This window comes from Eschrichtius robustus, chromosome 2, assembly GCF_028021215.1.
Source record: "Eschrichtius robustus isolate mEscRob2 chromosome 2, mEscRob2.pri, whole genome shotgun sequence".
NCBI lineage: Eukaryota > Metazoa > Chordata > Mammalia > Artiodactyla > Eschrichtiidae > Eschrichtius > Eschrichtius robustus.
In genome coordinates this window covers 117,889,018-117,906,546 of record NC_090825.1, presented here as the reverse complement: position 1 = coordinate 117,906,546, position 17,529 = coordinate 117,889,018, and the positions used below count along the sequence as shown (strand labels likewise).

The 17,529-nt window shown below is 40.0% G+C and overlaps 2 protein-coding genes across 3 annotated transcripts in view; both read right to left on the bottom strand.

Moving 5' to 3' along the window:
- Nucleotides 1–17,529, bottom strand: part of LOC137759609 (protocadherin alpha-13) — a 152,143-nt gene that overhangs the window by 63,504 nt on the left and 71,110 nt on the right. The gene's annotated exons all lie outside the window — the stretch shown is intronic.
- PCDHAC1 (protocadherin alpha subfamily C, 1) lies at nucleotides 11,138–13,594 on the bottom strand. Its single transcript, XM_068534508.1, is given in 1 exon segment — nucleotides 11,138–13,594. A coding segment is annotated over 1 exon segment (2,457 nt).

Sequence of the window (17,529 nt, the reverse complement as noted above, 5' to 3'; positions counted from 1 at the left end):
ATCAGATAAAATAGACTTTAAAATAAAGAACGTTACAAGAGACAAGGAAAGACACTACATAATGATCAAGGGATCAATCCAAGAAGAAGATATAACAATTATAAATATATATGCACCCAACATAGGAGCACCTCAATACATAAGGCAACTGCTAACAGCTATAAAAGAGGAAATTGACAGTAACACAATATAGTGGGGGATTTTAGCACCTCACTTACACCAATGGACAGATCATCCAAACAGAACATAAATAAGGAAACAGAAGCTTTAAATGACAAAATAGACCAGATAGATTTAATTGATATTTATAGGACATTCCATCCAAAAACAGCAGATTACGCTTTCTTCTCAAGTGTGCACAGAACATTCTCCAGGATAGATCACATCTTGGGTCACAAATCAAGCCTCAGTAAATTTAAGAAAATTGAAATCATATCAAGCACCTTTTCTGACCAAAACACTATGAGATTAGAAATCAATTACTGGGGGAGAAAAAACGTAAAAAACACTAACACATGGAGGCTAAACAATACGTTACTAAATAACCAAGAGATCACTGAAGAAATCAAAGAGGAAATCAAAAAATACCTAGTGACAAATGACAATGAAAACACAACGATCCAAAACCTATGGGATGCAGCAAAAGCAGTTCTAAGAGGGAAGTTTATAGCTATACAAGCCTACCTAAAGAAACAAGAAAAATCTCAAGTAAACAATCTAACCTTACACCTAAAGGAACTAGAGAAAGAAGAACAAACAAAACCCAAAGTTAGCAGAAGGAAAGAAATCATAAAGATCAGAGCAGAAATAAATGAAATAGAAACAAAGAAAACAATAGCAAAGATCAATAAAACTAAAAGCTGGTTCTTTGAGAAGATAAACAAAATTGATAATCCATTAGCCAGACTCATCAAGAAAAAGAGGGAAATGACTCAAATCCATAAAATTAGAAATGAAAAAGGAGAAGTTACAACAGACACTGCAGAAATACAAAGCATCCAAAGAGACTGCTACAAGCAACTCTATGCCAATAAAATGGACAACCTGGAAGAAATGGACAAATTCTTAAAAAGGTATAACCTTCCAAGACTGAAACAGGAAGAAATAGAAAATAAGAACAGACCAATCACATGTAATGAAATTGAAACTGTGATTAAAAATCTTCCAACAAACAAAGGTCCCAGGACCAGATGGCTTCACAGGTGAATTCTATCAAACATTTAGAGACGAGCTAACACCCATCCTTCTCAAACTCTTCCAAAAAATTGCAGAGGAAGGAACACTCCCAAACTCATTCTATGAGGCTACCATCACCCTGATACAAAAACCAGACAAAGATACTACAAAAAAGGAAAATTACAGACCAATATCACTGATGAATATAGATGCAAAAATCCTCAACAAAACGCTAGCAAACAGAACCCAACAACACATTAAAAGGATCATAGGGCTTCCCTGGTGGCGCAGTGGTTGAGAATCTGCCTGCGAATGCAGGGGACACGGGTTCGAGCCCTGGCCTGGGAAGATCCCACATGCCGCGGAGCAACCGGGCCCGTGAGCCACAACTACTGAGCCTGCACGTCTGGAGCCTGTGCTCCGCAACAAGAGAGGCCGCGATACTGAGAGGCCCGTGCACCGCGATGAAGAGTAGCCCCCGCTTGCCGCAACTAGAGAAAGCCCTAGCACAGAAACGAAGACCCAACATAGCAACCAATCAATCAATTAAATAAATAAATCTTTAAAAAAAAAATTTAAAAAAATTAAAAAAAAAAAAAGAACCTGAAAAGAAATTTAAAGAAAAAAAGGATCATACACCATGATCAAGTGGGATTTATCCCAGGGATGCAAGGATTCTTCAATATATGCAAATCAATCAATGTGATACACCATATTAACAAATTGAAGGATAAAAACCATATGATCATCTCAGTAGATGCAGAAAAAGCTTTTGACAAAATTCAACACCCATTTATGATAAACACTCTCCAGAAAGTGGGCATAGAGGGAACCTACCTCAACATAATAACGACAAACCATATTGCCATATACGACAAACCCACAGCAAACATCATTCTCAATGGTGAAAAACTGAAAGCATTTCCTCTACGATCAGGAACAAGACAAGGATGTCCACTCTCACCACTATTATTCAACATAGTTTTGCAAGTCCTAGCCACGGCAATTAAAGAAAAAGAAATAAAAGGAATACAAATTGGAAAAGAAGAAGTAAAACTGTCACTGTTTGCAGATGACATGATACTATACATAGAGAATCCTAAAGATGCCACCAGAAAACTACTAGAGCTAATCAATGAATTTGGTAAAGTTGCAGGATACAAAATTAATGCACAGAAATCTCTTGCATTCCTATACACTAATGATGAAAAATCTGAAAGAGAAATTAAGGAAACACTCCCATTTACCATTCCAAAAAAATGAATAAAATACCTAGGAATAAACCTACCTAGGGAGACAAAAGACCTGTATGCAGAAAACTATAAGACACTGATGAAAGAAATTAAAGATGATACAAACAGATGGAGAGATATACCATGTTCTTGGATTGGAAGAATCAATACTGTGGAAATGACTATACTACGCAAAGCAATCTACAGATTCAATGCAATCCCTATCAAATTACCAATGGCATTTTTTATGGAACTAGAACAAAAAATCTTAAAATTTGTATGGAGACACAAAAGACCCCGAAGAGCCAAAGCAGTCTTGAGGGAAAAAAATGGAGCTGGAGGAATCAGACTCCCTGACTTCGGACTATACTACAAAGCTACAGTAATCAAGACAATATGGTACTGGCACAAAAACAGAAACATAGATCAATGGAACAAGATAGAAAGCCCAGAGGTAAACCCACACACCTATGGTCAACTAATCTATGACAAAGGAGGCAAGGATATACAATGGAGAAAAGACAGTCTCTTCAATAAGTGGTGCTTGGAAAACTGGACAGCTACATGTAAAAGAATGAAATTAGAACACTCCCTAACACCATACACAAAAATAAACTCAAAATGGATTAGAGACCTAAATGTAAGACCGGACACTATAAAACTCTTAGAGGAAAACAAAGGAAGAACACTCTTTGACATAAATCACAGCAAGATCTTTTTTGATCCACCTCCTAGAGTAATGGAAATAAAAACAAAAATAAACAAATGGGACCTAATAAAACTTAAAATCTTTTGCACAGCAAAGGAAACCATAAACAAGACGAAAAGACAACCCTCAGAATGGGAGAAAATATTTGCAAACTAATCAATGGACAAAGGATTAATCTCCAAAATATATAAACAGCTCATGCAGCTCAATATTAAAGAAACAAACAACCCAATCCAAAATTGTGCAGAAGACCTAAATAGACATTTCTCCAAAGAAGACATACAGATGGCTGAGAAGCACAAGAAAAGCTGCTCAACATCACTAATTATTAGAGAAATGCGAATCAAAACTACGATGAGGTATCACCTCACACCAGTTAAAATGGGCATCATCAGCAAATCTACAAACAACAAATGCTGGAGAGGGTGTGGAGAAAAGGGAACCCTCTTGCACTGTTGGTGGGAATGTAAATTGATACAGCCACTATGGAGAACAGTATGGAGGTTCCTTAAAAAACCAATAATAGAATTACCATATGACCCAGCAATCCCACTACTGGGCATATACCCAGAGAAAACCATAATTCAAAAAGACGCATGCACCCCAATGTTCACTGCAGCACTATTTACAATAGTCAGGTCATGGAAGCAACCTAAATGCCCATCGACAGATGAATGGATAAAGAAGTTGTGGTACATATATACAATGGAATACTACTCAGCCATAAAAAGGAACGAAATTGGGTCATTTGTTGAGACGTGGATGGATCTAGAGACTGTCATACACAGTGAAGTAAGTCAGAAAGAGAAAAACAAATATCGTATATTAACACATGTATGTGGAACCTAGAAAAATGGTACAGATGAACCGGTTTGCGGGGCAGAAGTTGAGACACAGATGTAGAGAACAAATGTATGGACACCAAGGGGGGAAAGCCACGGTGGGGTGGGGATGGTGGTGTGATGAATTAGGCGATTGGGATTGACATGTATACACTGATGTGTATAAAATTGATGACTAATAAGAACCTGCTGCATAAAAAAATAAATAAAATTAAATTAAAACATTTTTTAAAAAAAGCAAGCCCTCACTGTGAAAGCAACTTGAAACAAATGAACCTAACTCTATGTAGTTGGTGGCATAACTACACAGAGATGAACTATTCCAAGATACTTTAAAACACAGTAACTTGTACAAGCCTAGTAAAATATACCCTACAAATGAAAAGAATGGCAAAAATATTAAACTGTTACTGTAATCACATTGTTGGTGTAATGCTGGTATTGTTTTCTAAGTCTGTTCTTTGAGTAGTGTGTGGTAATAAATTAGTAATTATGTTGATATAAATGAACACTGGGATTTTTATGGGAGAAAGGAGATACAAATGTAAGAGCAATGAAATTAAGTAAAAACCTTATAGTTCTGAACTTGAATTGTAAAGATTAGTATGAACTTGTGATTTATTTTACCTTTTAAAAAATGCATATCCCCTAGTTCACACCTAGAAACACTGACTCAACCATGTAGGAATAAGCACACCTATTGTCCAGATTATATTTCTAAATACCATCTCCCAGAAAAAAGAATTGAAGGATCCTGTAGAATGGTTGACTCCAGGTCTGAGACAGGAAATTTACAAGATGAACTTGGGTATTTATAACATCAGAAGACAGACATTCTCTTAAAAATGAATGAAATGAGCCTGTCACTGCAAGGAAAACAAGTGACAGTATTTGTTGCAAATGATAAAATTTAAGATTTTGAGTAAGAATAATAATTTTGGAAAACTTTTGTCTGCCACCATGAGCTTGTAGCTTCCCAATACTAAAAGACTGTCTGATGAGATCAATGGTGGTATTGACAAATGTGATTTTTTGTTATTGCATAATAAAATGTGTCCACATTTGGAAGATCTGTATAGCTCAGTGAACCAATATTTCTCAAACAACCAATAAACCTGACTTTAAAAAAAGTATACAATGGAAGGGAGGGATGAATGGTCTAAGCATTTTAATATTCACTTTGTAGACTGTTCAGTATTCAATTATTACATTACATGGAAAAAAACACAAATCTAGAACTTAAATTTTAAAAATGAGATACTAGTACACACCACTATAACAATGAAAATGTAAAAGTCTGGTAATACTAATTATTCAAGAATGTGGAGTAACTGAAACTCTCAAGCGCTGCTGGCAGGAGAGGAACTTGGAACAACTAATTTGGGAACCTGTTGGCAGTATCTATTAAAGTTGAGCATACTCATACCATATAACCAAGCAATTTCTACTACTAGATACATAGTCAACAGAAATGCAAATATGTGCACCGAAAGACATGGAAAAAATGTTCATAGCAGAATTGTCCATAATAGCAAAAATAAACTTGAAAAAAATGTCCATCAGCAGAAAAATGGATAAATAAATTGTGATATATTCATACAATGTGACATACAGCAATTTAATTGATGGATTATTGCTATACACAGCAGGCCAGATGATTGTCACATGTATGATATTGAATTAAATTAGCCAGACACAAAAACATAATCATACCATACGATTCTATTTTTATGATGTTGGAATTCATGATAATAGTTATATTTCAGAAGGGAGTAAAGATAGAGGAGGCTGAGGGGGGCTTGGGGTGCTGGTAATGCTCTTCTACTTCTTTACCTCTGTGGTGATTACATGATTCTGTTGATTTTGGATTGTTCAGCATGTTATACATATACGATATATGAACTTTTATGTATGTTATACTTCAATTAAAATTTTTAAAAATATGATTTGCATGAAGTAGCTAATACCATACTTAGGGGAATTTTTCAGCTTTAAATCCATACATTAAAAATAACAAAACCTGAAAAACAATAAGCTGTATAAGAAGCTAGAAATCAAATAGCAAATTGAACATAAATAAAATATTAGGAGGTAAATAATGTTAAGAGCAGAAATCAATTAAATAGAAAGCAAATATACAAGCAAGAGAATCCCAAAAGCCAGGTTAGTCCTTGAAAGGCTAATATAATAAGCTACTTCCAAGTCTAACCAGGAAAAATGAGAGGTGACAATAACGTCAAGATTGGAAAGAGGAATATCACTACAGATCCTGTAGATGTTACAAAGATCACAAAGAGGATATTATAAAAAACTTTATGCCAAAATATTTGAAAATTTAGATAAAATTAACATATTTCTGGAAAAAGAATTTACAGAAATGAAACAAGAAGAATAAAAATATGAATATTTCTCTTACTAATAAAGAAATGTGATTTCATGATTTAAAACTTTCCCACAAAGAAAACTTAAGGCACAGAGAACATCCCTAGTGAATCCTACTAAATATTTAAGACAGAAATAACACCAATCTTAACAAACATGACCAGAGACTAGAAAAAAAGGAGAGGAAAAAAAACACTTCTAACTTGTTTAATAAGGCCAGCATAACCTTGATACCAAATCCTTAAAAGAAAGGAAAATGACATGCCAATCTCAAGTGATGAATATAGATGCCAAAATCCACTATTAAGATGTCTTAATTGGTTGTTTTTATTTTGTATGAGCATCATTTTGATTCTAAAGAAAACAGCTGTGATCTTTGCTTAAAGATTCTAAAGAATAAACATCATGTGCCTGAATTCAGAGAGTACATTTTGAGGTATGTCAATAGAGCTTAGCTATGAAAACAGTATATGTGTACCTGGCAACCAGATGGCTCTAGGAACAGCCAGCAATTTGGGTTGGGACAGAAAGGCTTTTCTCTTTCTCTGCAGCATAGGAGACAACGTGACTGCATATTCATTCCTAGATTCCAAGACAAGTTCCAGATGAATATATAATGACCTTCTGTGTTTATAGCTTGAGGAAGAAATTCTTATCCTAATTCTTTCTCATAAATGCAGTATAAAAGAGACACGTGGTTTCCTGACCCATTCTCATCTCATCAATTAAAATTGGGAACAAGGTGAGTAACCACCTTTATCATTAAGTTTTCGTTTTAAAGAATAATCCTTACCAATAAATTCCTTGCTTCCCATACTTTAATCAGAGTCCTAGATTGTGATTTATATTCATTTGACATTCTGCCAAATGTTATTTCTGATATTCACGTTACACGCATTTGAGCAATGTAAAAACCTCTTAGTAATTTAGTCTACCTTCATCCCAAGCCAGCTAAAGTGTATTTAGTCTCTGGAATATTATTGTTTCCCTCTAACTGCAAATATTGAAGGCAACAAAAATCAATAGGTCATTAATGTTATCAGACGTTGTCAAAACTTTCCCACTCATACATCTCCCAAAAGCATTGCTTTTCTTTTTTCTACTCAAGTTATGATGCTCTTTTTCTCTCCTTTTCACTAGTTTGAGGTTTTTGCATTATGCAATGAATACTATTGTGCTATCTATTTACATAGTTTTTAATCTGAATATATATCATATACCTTGCACGCTTCCTTAGTTACTGCACTCTAAAGTTTTTCGGTGTGTGGTTATCAGCTTCAAAGTCAAAATAGATATAAGGAAACATCCAATTAACCTATGGGAAAGTCTACTTAAGGAATATACGTTAGCAAATAAAAACACCCAGAATGCCAAAAACATTCTACCACTCTGTTAACAAACAACACTGCAAAGGGGAAATATTTTATACTCCATAGATCCTGGCAAAAGAGAAACTGCCTTAATCCCAGAAGAACGATACACTAATAAAACATTGGTATGTTTAAAATATAATTTTCATGTGGAATTTTTAATAAATTTAGTTGTATGCTGTTGTGCATTTTTGCTACATTAATATTTACTATCTTAAAAAAATTGCCAATGCAACTAATTTTAAATAGTAGAGTTTACACCTCAGATACCATCTAAAAAATTAAATTGTCTATCAAGAATTTTAACAGAAAAAATTGCCATGAGACTCGTGTTGTCTACTTGTTGCACAGTGGGTCAATTTTGGTTATATCTGTTAAATATTAACAAAGAAGAGATATAGATAAAAGGTTTTCCTGAATTTCTTTTTTTCTTCCTGAATTTCTTAAGTTAATTTTTTTTAGTATTGTAAATTGTACTAACATACACTCTAAACTAAAATAAGACAGAAGAGCTTAGAGTTAGAACAAAATATAAACACATATGCATCAACATGATTCTGTGTGATTCGGGCACACAGTTAAAATTATGAAATTTCACGCTTTTCAAAGGATATATGTTTTATAAAACTGAAGCAACAAATACCTTATTTCTAGAATTCTGTAGTTGTTCTTAAGGCATTCAGTGAACACTATGATAAGCATTCTTTTCTAAAGAATCAAGATTGGATCAATATGCACTTGGATAGGAAGAAGTAAATAATAAGTGCCTGTGTTGAATTACAAATACTCCAGCTTTATAGAAGTTATTTTCCCATGTTTTTATACATCAAACTTTCTATATATATAAGGAAATATCCAGCCCACACAAATTAACAGACAATGAACAACCTAAAAAGCGAAATATCAACAATGATGGAAAAAGACTGTTCAACTGGATGAATGAGATGGCACAATAGCCCTGCACGTCTAAACAGTATATCTGTTACTTTATCACTCACATAAGTTTAAAAATTCTGTGGCAGGGGACATTTTCCTCTGTTATTAACTACATTTTTTTCCTTTTAAGTAGATAATTTTCCTTCTAACTCTCAGATCCATTGATCTTCCTATCACTTACTTATGTTTCCTTTGTAGTCTAGTCAAAATGTTTCTCTCAAACAATTCCTGATTCTCAAACTTCATAGACATTGCTGGTATCCTTATCTCTCCTTGTTACAGAAAGCAATGAAATAAAAGAAATAAATGGTGAATTTTCTTAATAGAGAGTTTATACACTGTGTTTTGATACCTGAAATACTAACATTTTGTGCACCAATTTTCTCCCTTAAAATTAACTGCATTTTAATTTTCATTCACTGCAAAGTTCACAGTATTATGATGTGCATCCCTACTAATCACTTTGTTATCTACAGGAACTGGACTTTTATTTAACCCCAGAATACAGCATTGAGATTTTTCATGCTAGCTCTAGGGCCAGAAAATCCCTGTTGTGTTGTTTCATGATTATATATCATAAGGAAGAAAATAATATATTTGAAAATGGCCTTTAAACTGTTTACTATATATACACGTAAAGATAAAAAGTAAGTTAAAGTTTTTCCCTCTGTGTTGAACAGTGTTTCCATCCAATTAATATATTCACAAATTTAATTATTCATTCATCAGCAAGTATTTACTAATCATATATATTGGATTCCATTATATCATGTGTGAATGTTAATTATGCAAAGTTATAATGGATGCAAATCTATTTTATTTGCAGTGAACATAATTATTTGAAGGAGAATAACTTATCCAATTTTCTCCCTTATTACCTAGAAGAGTAGAACATTCCCTTCTTTCGCCTCCCTAATTTCTGCACAACCTTTCTCTTGCATCCATGATCTCTATGAGAAGTTGGAAAGTAATATTGTAAAATTGCTAAGCCAATTGCTCCCACTCCACTCAGAAAGTTTTAAAATGCCAAACAGATAAACTGAGGTGTAATTCAATTTTATTAGATGCATTACTCCCAAATATGGTATTTACTTACTTCTAAGTATACTGGCTTCTAAAATAATAAGAATATTAAGTCCAAGTTGAATGGACTTTGAATAGTAAGTGCACCTCTGAACACACCAATGTTTCTGACATAACAATTACTCATCTGTCTTCTTTGTGAAATACATCAATAAGAACACAAAATAAAACGTTGTCCAGTCCTTATACCCAATCATCTTTTCTTCTTTCTGTCAGCACAAATAGGTGTTTTGAGACATGCCTAGAACGTTTATGTACTTACAAACACTGTGTGGAACTATTAGCTGTGTTTTGGAGTATCGTTCTCAAAAAAGACTACTTTGTCAAAATGAGACTCATTGTAAAATATAGCCTAGAGAGTATGCTGCATTTTATTAAATGGTATAGCATTCACAATCCAATTCAACAGCTATCTCTACCACAAAGCCTCCTCTGATTCCCTCCTCCCTGCCTAGATGTTCTCTCATGTTCTCTCTCTCCCTTCTTTGAACATCCACTGCAATTTACTTTTACATGTTTTAGGTTATCATCATTTTTAAATCATGTATTGTAATGGTTTGAATAAACGTTTCATCGTCCATGATATTAAGTTTGTATTACACAAAGACTCTTACATAACTTTCATTCTCACCTTAGGAATCAGAATGCCTTACACATATCTGTTGCTCAAAATACTTCTAATGAAGGGATATTTGCTTTAAGTAATTCCTTAAAGAAATTCCTAAAAGGAATTATTTAAAGACACCCCAGGGGACTTCCCTGGTGGCGCAGTGGTTAAGAATCCACCTGCCAATGCAGGGGACACAGGTTTGAGCCCTGGTCCGGGAAGATCCCACATGCCGCGGAGCCACGAAGCCCATGCGCCACAACTACTAGAGCCTGTGCTCTAGAGCACTGAGCCTGTGTGCCACAACTACTGAAGCCTGCGTGCCTAGAGCCTGGGCTCTGCAACAAGAGAAGTCACCGCAATGAGAAGCACGGGCACTGAAACAAAGAGTAGCCCCTGCTTGCCACAACCAGAGAAAGCCCGCGAGCAGCAACGAAGACCCAACACAGCCAAAAATAAATAAATAAAAATAAATAAATTTATAAAAAAAAAAGACACCTCAGGTTGTTTATTACCTGTACCAGAAACTTTGGTGCTTTATTTTTTTAAATTTTAGACCTTTATGCTATATTATTTTAATTGTTCTGTAATAGGTTTGAATTTCTTACCTTACTTCCTCAAAAATAAACTGTAACCTTCTTGAGGCCAAGGACAGTCTCTTTTAACACCTGTATCTTCCCAGAATGCTTAGCACAGGGGATGCTAAGCAGGAGCGTTCAATTCATTGGATTAAATGTTGCCAAAGGCTCATCTAAGAAACATTTCAGAAATAGCTAGTGGCCATTTCTTGGTCAAGGGAATCAAATCCCATAAAATTTGCTTACCATGGCATTGACATTTGCACGATCCTCTTTCCTATTCTGAGTCTGAATACAGGATATTGGCACATTCAGTCCTACCCCAGAGGCCAAATTTCTCAGGTCAGCAGCACTGTATTCCCCACGCAACAGCAAACTGTTATTGTCAGAACCAAGTTCCAGAGAGGCCCGACAGAGATAGGTCTGAGAAAGTCTTTCGACTGTAGTGACATCTATTGTGGCAGATGTCACGCAAGGATTCGAAGCCATCTTGCTTCCATATCTCAACTCCTCTGGAGAGCGACAGCAGCTCTGAGAGCAACAACCTGGGATCTGGCTCAACTTGCTACTCACAAAGAAAAGTAAGCACCCCAGAAATAAAAAGGAAACACAGGCCAGGGCAATTACTAAATACAGGTTCTGGGCGGACAGGTGCCCGCCTGTTTCCCAGCCATCTTCAAAGCCTGGAAGGACCCGAGGCGCAGAGTTGCTCAACAGAACGCCCAGTGTGACAGAGGTGGAAAGGGATGGGTCTCCATGGTCCCGAACCACTACCACCACCCTCTGTTTAACTGCATCAGTGGGAAGAACTAAGCGAGCAGTATGGAGCTCTCCCATATTGGCTGAAATTCTAAAAAGGCTCGAGTCAGAAGCCTGAGAGATGTAGTAGGAAAGCCAAGCATTGGAGCCACTGTCTGCATCTTCTGCTACCACTTTTGTGACCAAGCGTCCTGTTCTGGCAGAGCGGGGCACAATTTCCACTGGGACAGAGCCATTTCTGGGCAAGGGAAACAAGATGACTGGAGCATTGTCGTTCCTGTCTACCACAAACAAGTTCACAGTCACTGTTGCACTTCTGGGAGGAATGCCACCATCCTCGGCTTCCACTTGGAAGTGACACCCCCTGAGCTGCTCAAAGTCAAAGGAAATTTTGGCAGTGATAGCCCCACTGGAGGAGTCTACTGCCACCAAGTTAGAGGCTGCCTGCCCTTCAGAGATAATATCCAACAGCTCATAAAAGACGATGCCATTCTTCCCCAGATCTGGGTCCTGGGCAAACACACGTCCTAGGGAGGCCCCAGGGCCACTGTTTTCAGCCACAAGAAGTTCCTGTTTCGGTTGAGGAAAGCTTGGTGTATTGTCGTTCACATCAGCAACTGACACAGTCAGTGTCCTGCGGGTGCTAAGTGGGGGCGAGCCACCATCTAAGGCGGTGATCAGGCCCTAGTATTCACTGACCTGCTCCCGGTCCAGCGGCCCATCAGTCAGCAAGCTGTAGTAGTTGTCAAAGGAAGCCTTCAGCTTAAAAGGGCCTCCAGTGGACATGCTACAAATGACCTTATCATTGGGACCAAGGTCCTCATCCCTTACACTAAGGAGGGCAATCACTGTGCCAGCGGCGGTGTCCTCGGAAACTGGACTGGAGAAAGTGAGGAGGTTCACCTCGGGAGCGTGATCGTTCACATCAGTCACTTCCACCAGCAGTTTGGCGGTGCTGGCTAGACCGAAGGCGCCTTCATCCCTCGCCTCGATGTATGCCTCCAACAGCGCTTCAGGCGGACCTAGTGAAGCAGCTACCCGCACTTCCCCATTTCTAGGGTGCACGTGAAAGTGGTGTCGCAGCTTTGCCTGCGTGCTATTGCTTAAGGAGTACCGGATTTCCCCATTGGAGCCTTCATCCGGGTCCGAGGCTTGAACTCGGAATAGCACAGTCCCGTTGGGTGCAGTCTCTGGCACCTTGGTGCGGTATACTGAGCGCTCAAATACAGGTGCATTGTCGTTTGTGTCCACCACGACGACGGTGACTTGTGCGTCTTCGGAGCGCGCCGGCAGCCCGCCGTCCCGGGCGGTGAGCACCAGCCGGTGGGTGGCACGCTGCTCCCGATCCAGCGCTTTCTCCCATACCAACTCCGGGGATTCGCTGCCGTCGACCCGCGACCCCATGTCCAGGCGAAAGTGCTGGCTGGGGCTCAGGCTGTAGCTTAGCACCCCATTGCTTCCCTCGTCGGCATCTTGGGCATTAGGGAGAGTAAAACGGGCTCCGGGCATCAGGAACTCGGGAATGTGCAACTGCACGTCGCCGGCAGGGAAGTGAGGCGAGTTGTCGTTGGTGTCCAGGACGTGAACGTGCATCTTGTGCAGCTCCAGCGGGTCCTCCAGCACCAGCTCATAGGTCAGGACGCAGGCAGCTTTGTCCCCGCACAGCCGTTCGCGATCCGCCGGCTCTCTGACCACCAAGCTTCCGCTGGCCAGATCGACCTCGAAGTAGGGCTCGCCGTGGCTGGAAAGGAAGCGAAAGTTCCGCAAGGACAGAGCGGCCGCTGACAGCCTCAAGTCCTGGGCAACATTGCCTACGGCTACGCCCCGTTCGGTCTCCTCCGACACGGAGTATTCGAGCTGTCCCGCTGCAGAGCCGCAGGAGACCCACAAACATAGAACCGCCACCCTCCAGCCCACCATCCTCCTTCCCTCTCGGCGTCCTCGTTCCACCAGCGGTGACCCGGGAGCATGCTCCGGACCCCCGGAGATCACAAGCCGTGGTTTAAAAAAAAAAAAAAAAACGAGGGCCGACCGGCCGCTGCTGCCGACTGGAGGTGCAGAGACCGCCGACGTTCGCCTTCCGCATACCGGAATTGCCCGGGGCCGGCCGGCTGCGAGCTAGGCTTGCTAGACTGGAGGCTTGGCAGCCGTCTGGGAAAGCGGTGCGGGCCGGGTGCGGAGAAGTGCAGCGCCGCCTAGGGGTGCAGAGACGAGGTAAACCGCCGGCGTTGGGGAGGCGCGGTCTCGGTTCCCTGCCAGCTGGGATCTCGCCCCGCGCCCTGTCAGCGAGCGCGGGGCGGGGCAAGGAAGACGCTCCCAACAACTAACACGTCTTCCCTTAAACGGCGTTTCCTAGGACAACGCCCTGAGACCGCTGAGGTCTTAATGTCTACAACCTCTACCTGAAGACAGTTTATAACTGGGGCTGAGCTCGGCTGGCGTTTCTCCGCGACTGCTTGAAAGCAGAGCGTCGGGTCCCGGGCGCTCGGACCCACCGACTCCCTACAGTGCCCGCGGAGAGGGCGGAACTCCGACTGGAACCGCGGGGCGGAGGCGCTGAGAGGCTGAACCGTGACCGTGAACCACGACACCTTCGAGGCTTAAGGAAACAGGAGCCCACAAACCAAGTGCTGGGATGCATTCCGTGATGGATTCTCAGCCTCTCCGCTGCGGGTTTAAGTCTCTTCCTGCACCTTCTTATATCCCGGGAGCTGCCAAGCCAGCGAGGGGCAGATTGGGAAGCTTCCCCGGGATTCTCACTTTTCAAGACACAAAAATGTGCGAGCGGAATTCCGGTTCTACGTTTCCGCTTTCTTGCGGGTCAGCAGTTTCTCTTTACCCCAGAGGCCCTACTGGGAGTGCTTTGCAAGCGGCCTCCGATGCTGTGGGCGAGGGAGGAGGTTAGCACCAAAAACTCAGAAAGATTGACAACTCATCCCCAAACAGGACGTGCAAAGCGAAGGGGAGAGAAAGTGCTGAGATACTTTACAGAGTGTGACCAGAAAACTGTTCTGCAAATTTGCTCTCTGTAAATGTTTAGAAAACAGCACTGAGGTGGGGTAAGAACTGGCTTGATACCCATAAATTCTCCAGCTTTGTTTTTTGGCCGGTCTTCTGCACGGAAATCGAGACAGTGATCTGTTTTATGAAAAACAGCTCTTGGCCGCAATAAATACTGCCAGATTCCGCCTAGCACCCTATAACCAGTGGCTTCTCCAAAGAGGGAGGAGAGCTGAGAAAGAGATTGACATTAAACACTAAATTCCTCACTCAAATCCTTCTTTTAATACAATTGCAGTGTCCAAAGCCCCAGGAACCAAAATTTGAAAGACAAAAGCCAAATAGAGATAAAGAATTGAAGCTTTCAGGGCATTATATTTCCTGGTCAGAAAACTGCCTAAAAGTATTGATAATTATTGAAGCTGAGTACAGGATACATGGGGTTAATTACACAATTCTCTCAACTTTAGTGTATGTTTGAATATTTCTCTAATAATTTTTTAAATTGTCAATTAAAATGGAGGTGGGGGCAGGAGTAGATAGGCAGCTCCAGTTTTCTGGTTTTAAGACTAAAAGTGGGATTGGTAACTTCAGTGTGCCACTAAGAACCAGTCTCCTCTGACCATCACAAACCCATTCCTTATTTCTTCCAAGGAAGTAGGGCAGGCTGCCACATAAGGCAATGTAAGTATATAGTAAATGTCCCTGACTAGATTGTCTTTCCGAATTAGGAACCAAAAAAATCATTGACGCCAAGTCTTGAATAAAATTAAAGCGAGAAACCTGTCAGCCCGTTGAAATGTTGTTCGGTAGAGTCATAAGCATAGCCATCATTGGGGAATCCTCATTAGGATGTGAAATAACTAATAAAAATTGAATTTATTCCTCACCAAATTTCAGAACCAAAGCTGATTTTCTACTTCAGTGTGAGAGATTATTAGGATTTGCATTTTCTCATTTTAATTTAATGCTGCTAACCAAGCTAACTGCTTTGGGGTAAAAGGTTATACTTTTCCCTTTTCCATTAGCAGCAGATGAAATGCACCTGGAGAGATGTATTCAACTTTTGGAAGGCCCGTGAATTTTACACCTGCAATCAATCTTCTAATTATCCCGGGTTTAGGAGGATAGTGAGGCAGGAGATAGATGGGCTCCAGGCTAGACATTTACAACTAGCCTCCTGCTCACACTTCCTGGGGTTAGAAGAAGATGGGCTCCAGGCCGGACATTCATTACCAGCCCCCTGTTTACATTACATACAAGAGACAAACGGGCTCCAGAACTACATATTTATGACCTGACTCCGGTCTATATTTTGAGATCTGCACCTTGATGTAAAAACCAGCAACAGAAATAGGGTAAATAACTGGACATTGGACATTTTTATGGCAGGGACCGAGTGGGACTAAACCCTGTTAAAAGATCAAGAGTTCATACATTTCCCATCCTGGGGGCAAGGGAAATATTGCACATGCTTAGGAAGGCTCCTTGGGGGTCAAAAGGGAGGGGGCACCACCCCATAATATGTGATGCTAAGGCCATCCCATAGCCTCTGGGCTGTTGCACACGCATGTTGGGGAGGGTCCTAAGGCAGGGCAGGTGTGGAAAAAGAAACCAGATAATTGGCCAAAGGTAAACAAAGACCCAGAAGACCTGCCCTGTATAGATGACTTAACCACCCCTTTACTGTGCTCCTCCTCATTAAAGAGGGCGCCCACACCCTTGCTCTCCGGGTGTGCATCTCTGCCTTGTTTCTATCTTAACTAAACAAACTGTTTCTCTGTGTGATCTCCCACTTGTTGTTGTGCTGTGTCTCTAATAATAAACTTTGTACCTGTTTTTACAGTTTTGCCTCTGTGAGAAATGCGTTTTTTACTGGGAGCAAGAGCCAGGGGGTGTGGCAGCTAGGATTCCTGGTTTTCATCCAGGCTACCCACGTTCAATTCCTGGGCAAGGAATTAAGGTCTCGCTTCACACCATCACTCACTTCTGCCTCTCCGAGATCAATGGGATGTGTGGGTGTGGATTAGGAAGTGGGGAGAAAGGAAAACACATACTGAGAATCAGCATGGAAAATCCTGACAAAAACTCTCCCCCATTCACACACTTCTCAGACTTTTGGCTTCCCTTTTCTCCTGTTTCTGTTTAAACTGCCACTGATGTTTATTTTAAAAAGATTTAATTAGTCTCAGGAATAAGTGGATAGCACTCTCCTAGTAAAATTTGTCCCACCATCTGCCTCCCTATCTTTAGGCATAACTGGGATTTGTGGGAAAGTGGTATTTACTGACATAAACTGGAGTTTGTGGGAAAGCAATATTTGCTCATATAAACTGGGATCTGTGGGAAAGCAACATTTAGGAGATACTTGGGATATGTGGATATCCCAAAGATGAGAAAGTCTCAAGACTTTTTTCTTTTGTGTAAGATTACTAGGTGAATACAATCATGAATTAACAAAACTTCTCTTTAGCAGAACCTTTCCTTTCTAATATTTCATTTTGCCAGTTTATGGCATTTTCCATAGTGTCTCCTAATTCAAGTATTTTCAAGCTTTTAATTAGGAGCAAGTACAAGTTTAAGTGGACTCTGTGCAAAAACGTTCTGATTTCTGCTTGGGATCTATTGCAAAGACTGTTATTATAAAGCTCTTCCACCAAACTTGGCCGTAATCTGTAAATTCAAGAGATTTCTAGCCATAATGCATAAGTTCATATTAGAGATATTGAAGCCAAACGGGAGAATAATCTGAATACCCACCAAAGAGTTTGTCAGCAAAAGGATACTGTACTTTAAATAAGATTTTCTTAGTGCTTAAGATTATTCCCTGGGAGTATGTTATGTACTTATGGGAA